The sequence below is a fragment of the Aptenodytes patagonicus genome, chromosome Z (genome assembly GCF_965638725.1).
Source record: "Aptenodytes patagonicus chromosome Z, bAptPat1.pri.cur, whole genome shotgun sequence".
Lineage (NCBI taxonomy): Eukaryota > Metazoa > Chordata > Aves > Sphenisciformes > Spheniscidae > Aptenodytes > Aptenodytes patagonicus.
Genome location: NC_134982.1, coordinates 54,189,378 through 54,204,451, shown reverse-complemented (window position 1 = coordinate 54,204,451; position 15,074 = coordinate 54,189,378). Strand labels below are relative to the sequence as shown.

Below are 15,074 nucleotides of genomic sequence, written 5' to 3'. Positions count from 1 at the left end.
ATTAAGATATTTTTTTCTGCACACGCAGGGCATGGTCTGTGGTCAGCCTTGTCCTGAGGGTCGTTACGGGAAAAACTGTTCCCAGGAGTGCCAGTGCCACAATGGAGGGACCTGTGACTCGGCGACAGGTCAATGCCATTGCAGCCCAGGTTACACAGGGGAACGGTAAGAAAACTTATTTTTGCCAGACTGCTGAACCTGCAAAGGGTCTGCCACGACAGAGAAAGTTAAGAAGCTGGCAGAAGGCAGAATGAAAGTATCTGTGATACGATTAAAAGAGTCTTATGAAATGTTTGCCACATCACTTAGCTGATGCTGGCTCACAAGTTAAAAGTGCCTATGTGATTACCCCTCTGTGAGGAACTGCTTGGTTTCAGGATTTTCCTGCTGTGGCCCATGCTCTGGCAGCGTCTTGTGGGTCTTCACTTGAGTGGCTTGCAGAATGACGCAGTTTGGGGTATGGTGAAGGGGTGAGGAGGGAAGCTCTTGGTTTTGTGCAGATGTTTGGCAGTCATAGTAGCAAGGGAGGCTCATTCAGTTCCTCTTTGAAGTGAGCAAGCTGGAGAGTTGTCTCCTGAAGTGTTTCATTCAAATGAAGAAGTGAAACTTCTTTATTTTCTGACTTGATTGTTAAAAATCGTCTTTGGTAGATTGGAAAGATAATACAGCAAGACATCGTCTTTGAAGGCAGTGGAAAGTGATGAAAGAAGTGTTTTCCTGCATATATTTTAAACAGCACACAACTCATTTGCTGAAGTCAGCAGCAGCTTAATCACTGGGGTCAGTCCAGGGGATCTCTGCCAACAATAGTAGGTATTATAACCATATGCACTTCCCATGCGAGTGTTCACAGGACATGGGGGGAGCTGTGCCAGACATAAGGGGAAAAAAACTCATGAAGAAGAGAAACAATTAGTCCAGAGCCATTTGGATGCCAAAATTAAATTTGCGTCTGTGAAGAAACAGTGCAGAAGGTGGTAGATGCATTTAAAGAGACACAGACAAGTCAGCAGGGAAATCAAAGGAATATCCATATGAGAGTCTATGCACTGCACTACACTGACGTTTCTAAAAGCAATTAAATTTTTTGTCTTGGAATTTAAATCTGACTTTAATCTGAAATGCCTTACAGACTGCAGCATTTTGATCACTTTTGCAAGTCTGAGCTCCCTCTTTCCCTGCAAAACAGGCTGTGTTTGCAAATCTTTTGTTTTTCAAGATACTCCAAGGGCAGGAATGGGTTAGAAGCAAGGTGGTAGACCTGGTTCTTATTTCATGTCAGTGGACTGGCAAGGGGGGGAAGAGTTACAAGAAATGTGTGGGCATTGGCTGAGCTAGCACATACATACCAGCAGCAAAAAGGACAGCTTTTAAAAGTGCTGAGCTATTCTCCACTTCTGTGTGTACTTTCAACAGTATTTGTCTGAGATTTCGATGTGGTGGCGACTCCTGGAACTTGGTCATACAGCAAGAAAAAGAGGACTCCTAGAGCATGTAATGGTTTCTAGGTGATCTGAGTTAACACAAGGGAACCTAGTTTAGACTACCTTTATAATTGTTCTGCCTAATACTTTTTGATTGATACCTGTCCTCACCATGAAGTGGAAAAGGGTCTTTCAGAAGCTGATGAAGATGCAATTAAAAAAAAAATTGCAAGGTTAAATTTTGTCTAATTTGGCTGGGATTCCTGATTGTCATTTGGAGAAAATTCATTCTCAGCTTTATTTGTATAACTTCATTAGGAAACATTTAAGCAGGGTTATTAGCTCTATTATTATGCTACACCTCTGAAGGAAAGGGGATTTTATTGCTGGCTTCAGTCAGGGCAGGGCTACGAATACCTTGAAACGTCTGGATAACAATATCAGATTAAGGCAAATACTGCAGAAGCATGAAATGAACATGTATATCTATTTTACCTCAGTCGGAGGGCTCTGCTAAATTCTGTTACATTTTGCAGTGCCTTGTATCATGTGTCTTTGAAATTCTCCTGTAATAAACCACCAATCATACAAAAAAGAAAAAGCCAAGTATATAAGAAAAATGGAAAGAGGCCACCAAGGAAATTCTTTTATAGGACTGGGGAAATGAGCAGGTTATAAGCTGATAAAACCATTAATAACGTACCGTATTATCAAATAATATTTTTGTACAATCTGTAACTTGGTAAAACTTACAGGTACCCAAATTACAGAAGATGTTATGTGCCTAATATCACCTGTTGAGTTCACAGCACACCTCAGGATTTCGGTGTCAGCACGTTCTGGCCCTAAAGCTTTGGGATTTAGCTGTTTTGTCTTTTTGTCTATGTCAACGTAATTCAGAGTTTATAGGATGCTTATATTGAAAAATATGGGGATTTTCCCTGACACATAAGCTAAGAAATGTTGTCATCCCTGGCTCTGAGGCATGAACCCGTTGAGCTGAGAGGTATGCTGTCATACATATAATCAAGTATTTTAAGTGCACTTAGTGCTAGAGCCTTTAGTAATGCTGTAGTAGTACTGGCATTCCGAATTTTAACAATTCAGTTATAAAACACAGAGAAGTTAAAGCTGAAAACATCAAACTCATATTGTATCTCTTAAATACATAGCCAAATGAAATTGCTGTCCGGAACCTCATTAGTAAATGAGTTGCAAGTTTTAGAAGCAGGATACTGAAAATTATCTTTTAGTAGTCAGGCTGGACAGCTAAACATACAGTCTGATCTTTAGGTTAAATAATGTCTTTCATATGGAAAATATTAAGGAAATAAGGCTGTTAGCTAAAGTAGCTATCTTCTAAAAGCTCTGTGAATGAAAGAGGAAAGGTTTGGTGAAGAAGTCTCTTTATTAGGATATATTTTCCTTAAGGACCAACAAAAATCATTGCTACTCTCCCATATGGGTTAAACTCAAGTCTTCACTAATTTTCACTTTCATCTATTAGAAAAGTCAGATGAAAAGAAGGGGTTTGGGTTCCTGAAGATTTTTCCATGTCATCCTATGAATTTTTGAAGGGCAAAATCAACAAAAAAAATAGGTTTAGAATGAAATTCTGAAAATAAAGATATTCTGGAAACATCATGTGTTTGGAAACAAAATTAGAAAATATTCTCGTCTGAGACTGCTGAGCGTGATTGCCAGGGAACTTCCTGGCCTGAGCGCCTGCGGGGCGCGGGTGTCTGCTGGCTATTCACGCTATTGCTAAGTGGGGAATCTAGATCACTTTAAAAAGTTACAGATGGATGGCTTTTGAAACAAAACACTTGAAAATTTATTCCTTCATATTTCAGGTCTGATTTAAGAGGGTTTGGTTTTGTTCTGGTTACTGAATGTGAAGTGCAATGGTCTGTGTATGCACGTTGTCTCTTTTGTTGCAGAGAAGGAAGACCTTTTGCAAAGGAATTTGCAGAGCCAATGTTTTTAAGCCTGTCTAGCTGAGCCGCAAAAGAAACCAGAGAGACAGGCATTTTTAGATATGAAGTTATATAAATTCCTGCTCTACTTAAGAGGTGTTTCAAACCAGTATAAGAGATTCCTCATAAACCATATTTCCCTTAAATCTCCAAAAGCTGTAGTTTATGGGAAATAAAACTAATTTTTGTTTGTTTTTTTCCTCACAGATGCCAAGATGAGTGTCCAGTGGGGACTTACGGAGTGCAGTGTGCTGAGACCTGCAAGTGTATGAATGGTGGGAAATGTTACCATATTAGTGGTGCCTGTCTCTGTGAACCAGGATACACCGGAGAGCACTGTGAAACAAGGCTTTGCCCTGAGGGAATTTATGGTCTCAAGTGTGATAAAAAGTGTCCCTGCCACATGCCCAATACCTGGAGGTAGGCTTTACACCCTTTAGCCTCTTTTCTTTTTCTATATAGAACGTAGAAATCTGAATACCATCTGAAAATAAATATTTCCTTATTTTTCTAGTACTTTCATGCAAACTGAAGCAGCTGAAGACTTGTAAGAGTCTTTGATATTCTCTAACTATATCAAAAAAGAAAATATCAACCCAAAAGAGCTTCTGAATTTTAGTGCGTGCAACTATATTTGATCTTAATATTCACCGCTGTATTTGGTCTCTGACCCATGAAATAATTGTTAAGACAAAGTGTGACCTTTATATAGTCTTACGAGTCAGGCATGAGAGGAGAATCCATCTCTCTCTCTCTCTGTATACATATATAAGAATTGGTGTAGGTAACTATTTTAATACAAAATATCCAAAGCTTTACCAATTGTAAATTTAGGTTTCAAAAATACTTTTTTTTTTTCATTTAAATGATTTTTCTAGAAAGCAGGTAAAATCTGATCCCTGGAAATTGAATGAAAAAAGTTTTCCAATTGGCTTACCTTTTATCATCTCTCCTTACTCAGGCAGTAACGAGTCCTATTTTTTGAGTTTTGTGTGTCTTTGTGGATTTCACAGTGTTTCAGCATATTGTTATGAAAATCTAAAATCTAGCTATTTGGAGACAAACTTACAGCTGTGAGGGAGGAATGTCAGATGTCAGTCGAGGCGAGCCAGCATATTTATAGAACAATTCCGGACAGCTTTCTCTTGTTACAAAACACAGTTCTGATGAAATACTTTGGTCATTGGGCATTCACTTACACATTCACTTACACTTAATTGCATTACTAATCACAGTACCTTAGATAAGGCTTGTGAGCATAATCTAAATTTTTGCTGTTGAAAATAGCTGTGAAAGAAATTTGCAGAAACTATTGACTGTCGCATAGAATGCTGCTGTATGTTGTATATAAGATGCACTTCTCATAGATAAAACAAAAGCGTTTAGTCTGAATTTAGTAGTGATGTTAAAGCGCTCGAGCACATACGTGGAAATACCTATTCTGTTAGGCCTCTGTGAAAAATTACTTTGTGGATTGTCTGAGTTGTTCAACATACCTTTCATTGACAAACCATGTGACAGCAAACTGAATTCTTTTCCCTTTCCATTCATATGCTTTTACAGTTGTGTGCTTGAATTTGGGTTTATCCCATTTACTTGAAGTGTCTTTTGAAAAAATACAGAGTTTTTGACATAAAATCAAGCAATTCATTCTTTGGGCAATGCATTCAAGAATAAATGGCAGCATAGTGCTGAGCTATCTAGCTCTCAGATTATGCTAGTAGACCAAATACTATTGTATTATGAATTATGGTTAGCTGCTTTCCTGAAAATTTGTCTGCAGACTGTTGTAGCAGCCTTGTTTGACAGGAATGCCTTACACTGTATAGTATTTCTGATATTACAGGGATTACTTCTGATTCATGTTCAACACAGCTGTTCCTTCATTTATACTGCTGGAAGACAGCTTGTGGTCAAATCAGATCACAAATGTTCACGTGTAAACAGCAGCATATGGCTGGTCTTTTTTTGAACATTTTCCCCTCTGTATGACAAATCAAAAGGCACTTACAGCCCTGTAGGTGCAGGAGCATATTTTCAAGGGCATAATGATCTGTGAGGAAAACAAAGATTTTCATGACTTCACAAGTGTATTTTTCATATGTAGGTTCCTTCCCTCTGGGTCAAGAAGTGATTAAGACCACCAAATAACAGAAATCAAAGGGCGTCCGAGTAACGGTGTAGAAGACAAAGCTCCCTGTGGACACTTTACGCTTTTGAGAATCTTTTGAGAAGCCAGTTGTGTCTGGCTGTCTTCATCTCTCACTAAATAACAATCAGCCAGGAGACAACTTTTTAAGCACATCAGGGAATATCCTCATCCCTTGCTTGCCTACCACAAGTACTATTTGGGCTGGCTGTAGCCAAAGGATCTTCTCCATAGCACTAACCCATTTAGCAGCAATGTAACAACCAATAATCCCAGGGCACAAAAAAGGGGGTACAATTCCTTCTTCAAATACACTCTGTGTGTCTGTAGGTCTAGGATTCTGTTAGGACTTCTAGGGGCCTTGATATCTTAAAAGCTTTTTTCCTCTGGGTATGACCACTAGTTTAGATATCCTCAAAGAGAAGCTGTTGGTAGGCTTAGAGCCCTAGTTTATTACTTACCTTCTTAGTATTCATAGATATGGAAATGAACTAAAGGTTACTTAAAAAAATACTTAGCACCAAAAGGTATTGCTGTATTGCTATATTGCTAGTATGTGTCTAGCCATTATGATACACCATAGTTCAAAAATGTATACATATTTCTATTACTGTTTTATGATTGAGGAAATTGCATCAAAACAGCTTTGGCAATAATTCATAAATTGCATTTTGGGTAGGCTAAGCTACAGGGATTTCGCTGCTGCTATTGGTTGATGGCAGCTCCCAGAGATGAAAGGCAAGCCCATCCTTGTTCTTAGTTGTATCAGTAGCCTTTATTAAATGCTTTGTAAAGAGTTAGATATAGATATACTTGAGAGATTTTACTTTTTTTGATGGGTCCAGAGGACAGCAGCAGGTAACAGCCCTCTTGTGCCAACAGTTTTTTCATAAGTGGTTTTCTCTATTGCATCTTTTGATATATATGAAAGGATTTGAGCTAGAGTGCAAATCAGACACAGAACTCTGTTCTCTGTGACAGATAGGTCAGATAGGTGACACTATCGATTTTTCCCTTTTTATTCGATAGTCAAGAAGAAAAATAGAGTGAGCACCTGCTGGCTGAGACTAAGACCACATAAAACACGCTTCCTCGGTGGGGTACAACAGCAGTGCTGTGAGCTGGTGTGAGCAGACCCATGTGTCCCTGTCATTTCCATCCCCAGTTTGTGGGGCTTACAGAAACTTGTCACTCTGAAGATTCAGTTTGCAGGATTGAGGGAAAAAGACCTTGATCTGCCTTCGTCAACATTATCACTTTGTTTTGTACAGGAATGTTCTTCTAGCCTAAACCACTTTTAGATTGGGTTTTGTCATACCTTTACTCAAGTGACACCTGATGATCATTCAGAAAATGTATAAAGGGCAGACTGTAGCTGCATATTTATCAGAAGGTTTACAAAGGATATTTGTTACACCTGTGTTACTGCATATGCACTGGTTTCAGGTTGATCTCCAAGTTAAATTTGAGATGTCCCTGGTTTTTTTTTCTTGTAAGCTCTTTCTGGTGATCTTCCACCACTTCTTCACACCTGTAGGTATGATCAGCTGGGGTCATTCTGTATCACCAACTAATTTGGTATAGTTCATGCTGGAATTAGGGTTTATTCATGATATGAGCTCTAATGGGGTTTCGTTTGTCTCATGCTTTTTCTGAGTTACATATATAGGGTTGAGTGGAATTTTATAGTCTGGGTGTGTTTTTAAAGTCAAGATTAGGACATCTTGCAATTTTGCATTTTTCTAACAGACTTGTAGGTACATGTACAAGAGCTTTTCATGGAAACTTTATATTGCATAGGGTGCTACAGAATTTAGTTGGATATTGTAATAATGAAACACCTACGTAAATCATATGAAAATCATTGAGTCCATCTAAGTCCTTCAGATATATAATATCAACTAGCCACAAGTATTTTTTGTCTCTGTACAGCGTAGGGTTGTTTTTCCAGAAAGTGTGAACAAAAGACCAGGAATAAAAGCAGATGTACTGGCAGTATCTCTCAACATCTCTTTATTCCTCTATCTTAATATATAAATCTTATTGCCAATTAAGCTAGCTGCATGAGAACCCATCAAAAAGCTTCAGAAGTGCTCCAGCTTCCTACATCTAATTACAAATTACGGAATACTAATTTTGGTGTCAATCAATATATGTGCAAGTATGCCTTAGTAACACTCACTGGGGGGCACAGAATATCAATGCCTCTGCTTCATACCCAGTGCTTGCTCATGCGTGTGGTCTCCCCCTCTCCTGAAAGGAAAAAAACCCAACAACAAACAATGCTGGGATTTGTCTTAAAATGACAGTACTACTAATTTTATGTTATAAATATATTCCAATTCATATCCTAATTCATATCCTAACGACTATTCAGTTGTGGATTGAAAAATTTTTTCATATTCCCTGCCCTGTATTCTTCCACTGATAAGAAACACGAGAATTGGATCCAAAATGCCACTGGGTGCCTACAGGAAGTTAGGAATAGGGGACAAATCTGATTATCTTCCTGCATCATATGTTTTCATAATTTTGCATGTATTTTGTATGAGAATAGTTCCATTTCAACTTATTTCATGGCAGGTATACTGAACAAATAACCAGGACTGTTGACTATGAACGCCATGAGTTTTGAACCATTTCTGCATATATCATTTAGTTGAAAAGACCTTTCTTCTCACTTTATGTAAACCAGCTTAATACCGTCAAAGAGATTTTAATATCTTCAAGACCCCCAAATCCTTATGATGTCATAGTTATGCAATAATATAGAGAGAGCAGAATGCATAATGACATTCCAACCTTTATAATTCATACTTTCCTTGATCAGCAGTATGTTGTCAGTTGGTTGTATTCGGCAATAGGAAACTCTTAGTTTGACAAGAGTACTCCTCGAGTCCAAGAGCAGTTGCAACTAATATTGCATTGCCTTGTTATGTTGCAACTTTTTCAAAGAATATTGTTGTTACTTATGTTATAGCACCTAGAAGTGCAGTAGGTATTTTTTCAAACTTTCAAATGGTCAGAAGCACATTCAGTTTCAAACACTGCCCCCCACGAGGAGTCAGCAAATCTTGCAAAATCAGGCTGTTGTCATGGGTCATTTAATGCGTCTGGACAAAGGCACGTTTTTTTTCCAGCACACTTAAAGGAATTTCACTTCAATCAGTGGCAGACAAATATCTTTAAACAGTCTTCCCATTGTAAATATATTGGATTTGGATATTAAGGCTTTCCTTTGGTGTGAATTAAGCAAGTGCTTTGTCTGCCAGAGTGCTACAGAGTACCCCATTGTGTCCACTTTTCCAGCACATATATCTTTGCACAGCTGATGATGTCCATTTGTTATGAGTCAACAGCTGTCTGACTGGCCCTTCAATGAAGCTGCTGTTCCAGGTAGGGACAGCTGGTCTGCCACCAGGTATGGCCAATGCAGGGCAGATACTCTCCAAAAGGTCACTGCTCTGATGGTATATCTGACTTCTGCCTAATGCAAATGATTTTGTGTCATTCCCGGAAAGATGCCAGTTGCCCTCTTTTCAACCAATGATTTAAAGAAAAGAGCGTGCTTGCTACTCATTGGGTGCTGTGTTATTTTGTGTTGGATGCCATGCTATTTTACTGAAGCATCGTATTTCTCAGACAATATGCTGCTGAGTTTGGACAGTGTTATGAAAATGATTCTATTATACTTAGACTAGAAACCTAACAATACATTTTGGGGAATTTAATGGTTTCATCACCTTAATATTTGTAACTGTGGATATCTATTTTATGGTAAAAACTGTGTTTCAGATAGGTTGCTTTTCAACTAGCTATAGAAAAACGATACCTCTTCTTTTCCTTCCATGTCCTCCCAAAATGTGTATATGTTGTATGATGTTACATTTCTTATCTTAATTGGCATACATTTATATATACATATACAGAAGCCTTTGCTTTGTGGTTTGGGGAGTAAAACCATCTCTATGCATAGCATGCAAGATCCTTTATGCAACCTATCTATAACAGCATTTTGTTCTCTGGAAAAAAAAAATTGATGTCACGTTTAGTCCTGAATTATTTATCCTTTCATCCCCTCCTGGCAGCTGTCACCCTATGTCTGGGGAATGCTCCTGCAAGCCTGGCTGGTCTGGGCTCTACTGCAACGAGACATGTTCCCCAGGATTCTACGGCGAGTCATGTCAGCAGATCTGCAGCTGCCAAAATGGTGCTGACTGCGATAGTGTGACTGGAAAATGCACCTGTGCCCCTGGATTTAAGGTAAATAAGTCTCACTTTCACAGTCCATTTTCGACTCCACTGCCTTTAGTTAAGTGCCAAATTCTTCAAGATGCCAGTGTCCTTTCTCCACCACAGTAAAAGAGAGGTAAGGATATTTCGGTACCACTGGGTGTATTATAAGGTAAGACCCTGAAAAGGCAAAATTTGTGTTTGGTTCTCGGTACTGAAATGAAGCCATTTTAAGAAAGAAAAGTTAATTGCTTTATAAGACATTGATAAGAATGAGGGTGTGCTGTTGAGGTGTAAATAAAGGGAGGAACAATAGGTTTCAGTCATTATCTTGTTGCACCAACTCCTCATGTTCCATCCAGAGAAACTCTAGGCAAAGACATTTGTTTTTACAGTTCAGGACAGATTATTCAGCAGCTTTTACACGTTTGCTGTTACCTGTGCATTGGATGCTAATCTAACATAGAAAACATTTTACAGTATGACTGTTCTTCTAAGAATAATAACTGAAAACTTCAGCCAAATTAATTCTTAAAAATATTTTACATATCCACATTATTTTCCATTAAACTGCTGTCTTACTGTGTTTTAGTTTCATAAAGGGCTCTTTATCACTGAAAATACTGTCCATTGATGTAACCAAGTGCTGTTAGCTACGTGACCTGAGCTCTCACAGCAACTAATAGAAAACTAATGCTTATTGTAGACTTAAAAAGCATGAAAGACTCCCTTTCCCTTAAATTCAGGATAACTTAGTGACAGCCTAGGACAGTCATGGGCTGTATGTTTTCTGGCTTTTGTAGCACCAGAGTTGGTCTAGGTCATTTATTAGTTGTATTGTCTGAACCTTCTCAAATATCTTTTAGACACTATTTTTGTATAATTCAGGGTGCTACTTGTGGTACTCCTTGTCTTCCGGGGACATACGGAGTAAACTGTTCATCTGTGTGCAACTGCAAAAATGAAGCCATCTGTTCAGCAGTAGATGGTTCTTGTGCCTGCAAAGCAGGTAAGTGTCTCTTCAGATTAATTTTCTTTTTCTGTAATCATAAAATGAAATTGAGTTTTTGAAGTAGAGAAGAAGAAAGAAACTTAGTAAAAAGCAGACCACTTTGAAGGCCATATCACTAGATACTTTATGCTATGGGAGGCTACAACTAGGAGTTTTAGCTCAGAGAAGAGTGCGTGTACCTTGTGTTCATGTTTCCTCGATGCAGTTCTCAGTGGGCTGGATACTGTGCCTGGGTGAATTACTTAGTGTTTACCCCGAGATGGGCCACCACTTGTCTCTTGTGGCAGTGCTATGGTCTGCTAGGACTACTGGTATGCCATTTATCTGATGTCAGCCTTCCTAGTTAAAAATACGTAGCCCTGTTTCCCCTCAGCCTGGGTGAGCACCGCCTCTGGCTGCCACCCTCGCCCCTCTCAGCATCACAGAGGCACAGACATCTTCCTGCCAGTTTAGCACTGATGTTGATATCTACTGGCAATGTTTTCTATTCAAATACTCAGCAATTCTCTTAGGAACCTTGCCTAAGCCCCTTCCTGTTCCCTGTTTCTGCAAGCTTTCTGAATCTCCCAGTATTAGTGTGAGTGGACTCACGCTCCTTGACCCCTTTGCCTGGCTCGCTCCTCCCAGCAGTAATTTTGATGGTCGGTGTACCTCCACCAGAAACTGTATGTGCCTGCCCACCTCTCCATCTCTCAGTACCACATGCCTTTGGCTGGAACAAAGATATCTCAGACATCCTCCAGCGCTGGTTCTGCAGAGATCTTTTCCCATATAAAGGTCTACAGGTCCACATGGTGTTCCTGTTTAACCCGAAATATGCTACTAAACTCCACTTAAATATCCGCTCTTGCAATACACCTGTTCTCTTTTTCGCTTCTGCTGTGAGGAAGGATTTAAAGTCCAGCGTCCCTCAGCTGTGATGCTGGATTGCTGAGAAGAGACGGGCAAGCTGTTGAATGCTCTCAAGCAAATCCCGTGCCCAGCCTACATTGTAGACCCCCCTGTCTAAAAATGTTTTTCTAAAAATACACGAAGGTTGAGAGTGGGGGAGAAGTGTTAGAGTTACCTAGACAAATAGCCACTAAATTTGTCAGGCACTGATACAATTAAATCAGTCGTGTAGCAAATGTGGAGAGTTTCCAACTTCTGCTCTTGCCAGAGACAGTGGAGCTGATTTAACTCTGTTAAAGTAGCTAAGCAGCTACTCCTAAGTAGCTAGGCTGTGAGGAGAAAAACTATTCCTTGAGCCATGCATAATCCTATCTTCTTGTGCATCATGCAGTTTTAGTCATACTATGATGAAAAATGACAGCAAATGGTGAAATTAAACTAAACCCAGATACCTGTCATGTAAATGAAGGAAATTTATGAATCCTGGAGAGACACTTGAGAGAAAATGTCTCAGTTTTCTAGCTAGTATAGTATGACATTTTTTCCTGAAATGACCCCTAAATTCGAAGTTATCAATCCAGGGCACAGGGCAGCCTCATTTCAATAGATGAGTTTTGCATAGTCTATTGATTAGGCTCAGTGCGGAATTATTTTTCCCTTCGCTTACTGTAAACAAGGTACAAAATTAGAAACTCGGCTTGTGTCATTGCTGATGATAACGTATGACTGGCTCACACCGTTTCTCTTGTATCCCATAGATGATCACATTTTTAAAAATCTATTTACATTTCTGTCTATCCAGTGCGCAGTCTGTGGATCGTTGCTATCAGGCTTAATCAGTGGTGAATGCTGCATTTTAGAACCATTTTCCATTACATTCTTTTTTGTATTTGGAGAGAAATACAGAAATAATCTAAAAGGTCTTCTATGTATCCTTGGAGAAATCCAGCTTATGCACTACTTTTATGTTTTCTCTTTCTTTTGTGTCTAAGATTTCTGTTAAAACTATATTGCAGAACTGTCTGTATTGAACACTGATGGAAGAATTATGAAAGCAGCAGCTTAAGTCTAGGGAAAATATTCCTAATTTTTTTCAGGCTATGCCTTAAAACTTTTAGTATAGTTTAGTGCTTCTCAGTGAAATTTCAAGGTGTCTCTGTTTTCATTTCAGATCTCCCATCAATTGCTTTTGTATGTTGGCACCCATCTGCAAATGTGTGCTGTGCACAGATGTTACAAGGTGCCCTTGAGCACCTTTGTTCAAACCTGGACAAGTCCTCAGCTGAAACTGCTGATACTAGCCTGTAGTTAATGTTACCCTGGTATTGCGCATCTCCGAGAGGTGCCACATGGTAGGCGGAGGGAAACATGTCCTCAGAGAGGAATGGGGGAAAACCTGATTAATTTGACACTTTAATTATTATTTTTGGCAGGTTGGCATGGTGTAGATTGCTCAATAAATTGTCCCAGCGGTACCTGGGGACTTGGCTGTAACTTAACTTGCCAGTGTCTTAATGGAGGGGCTTGCAATGCTCTGGATGGAACCTGTACCTGTGCCCCAGGCTGGAGAGGAGAAAAATGCGAACTCCCTTGCCAGGTAGTTTAATAATTTCACTGAATTTTGCACTGCAGGATAATAATGGGCAGGGGGACCCTCCTGCCATTCTTCTAACTTCACCGGGATAAGTCCCTAAGGAGCACTGCACCTGGTAGCCCATATACGACTGGGTTCAAGATCAGGGTCATGCACCAACAATTCTTCTGGAAGAACTCAGCTGCGCAGCACACCAAAGCACACAAAAAATGACTATGCAAAATGAAGATGCACAGATGAACACTTTTTCTGCTTTCACACTTTAAAGTTGGACTTCAAACTTTTCACCAGCTCCTTTAGAATTTGTTGAAAAACACAGAACCAAGTTTTTCCCTCTGTATCAGCATCAAATGCTATCCAAACTGCTTCTGTTAAACTATTTTAAGTAAAAATGACGGGAGAAAAAATGTACCAAAAATACATTCCACATCAACCAACATAATTTTAGTTAAATTAACATATCTATGGTACAGTATGAATGAAGAACTTTCATTCCTTCTCAGTCAGACATGAGAAGGCACTCTTACTACCCAGTCCCATGACAGGTCTTTGCCTTTCTATTGGGGTTCTGTCTTCCACTATCTCTCAGACTTTGAGAACTGCAAAATTAGAAATCATTGTGTTGACAAAGGCACGCTCCTCATCAGTTCTGTTCCACCTTGTAATCTGTAGTTTGGGGAAACCATAAAAGTATACAATTTCAAAATTTTAAAAATGGTAAAATTAAAAACTGATTTTTTTTTATTATGTAACTGTTTGGTTTCAATTACATTTCGTACAGAAAAAATGAAATACTTTATGAAAAATGGGGTTTTCCAGAGCCCATCTTTTCCAATGATGGACTTCAATTTTCTAGGAGATTTTTAACAAACTTCATTTTTTTAATAAACTTCTCTCTGCTCTCCTTTTCTTCTCTACTGTCTTTTCTTCACTTTTGCAATACTATCTGCATAGCAGGTTGTTGGTTTAATATAATTGTAAAGGAATCACCTGAACTGAACATAAACCTTGTAAATTCCCTCCCATATCACATTCAAGCTTCTGTCAGTTTGGATTAGCTCTGCTGAGCAACAACATGACAGGAGTAGCTGAACTTACTTTCCAGTAAGACTGGAAACCACACCTCTGTTTTGAATGAAAATTTGTTGTGTTGAACTGCTCTCAGAATGCTCAGAAGTTATTTTTTTGGGGTTGTTTTTGGTTTTACGATGAGGTATAGCATATACTGATACAGTGAGAAAAGTGGCAAACAAATTCTAAAATACTCTGGAAAGTTGATTAGAGTACCATCTGTGCACGTTTATGCAGTGTTTCCAACGCTGCATCTCCATCAGAACACTAATTTTTCTTTTTTCTAAAGCAGCTTTGTTTATCACTTAGTGTCTGGTTCTGAAGGATGATGAGATCTCCCAAGCTCCACTAGCTCTTCCAAAACTGACTTATTAAAAAAGATAGGTATTGTTTCATGGCATTTGCTTCACTGTTCCAAATTTAGCAAAATAATGCTTAAAAGCATTTCCATATCAGATAATTTAGCATGCCCGTGCTCATTGTCTTGCTCTCTCTCTGTCTGTGTCAAATGATGTCCATAAGCATTTACATATTTCAAATGCATATTCTGCCTCAAAATTCCAGAGCAGGAGAATAAACAGAAAACTAATTCAAATGTGTCCAGTGTTGCCTGAATTTTTTTCTTGTTTGAGCAGAGAGTTTATTTAAATCAATGTATTTCAATTTGTTTCAATAGCTTCAGAAACTTAGTATCCCTGCCCAGATTGTTACTCAAGATCTGACT

The 15,074-nt window shown here is 38.9% G+C and overlaps 1 protein-coding gene across 2 annotated transcripts in view; it reads left to right on the top strand.

Moving 5' to 3' along the window:
• Window positions 1–15,074, top strand: part of MEGF10 (multiple EGF like domains 10) — a 110,569-nt gene that overhangs the window by 61,048 nt on the left and 34,447 nt on the right. For both annotated transcript variants that reach the window (XM_076362383.1, XM_076362382.1), the window contains exons 8-12: window positions 29–165; window positions 3,608–3,820; window positions 9,638–9,812; window positions 10,671–10,791; window positions 13,119–13,282. In XM_076362383.1, coding sequence (XP_076218498.1) covers window positions 29–165; window positions 3,608–3,820; window positions 9,638–9,812; window positions 10,671–10,791; window positions 13,119–13,282 — 810 coding nt within the window. The remainder of the gene's footprint in view (window positions 1–28; window positions 166–3,607; window positions 3,821–9,637; window positions 9,813–10,670; window positions 10,792–13,118; window positions 13,283–15,074) is intronic.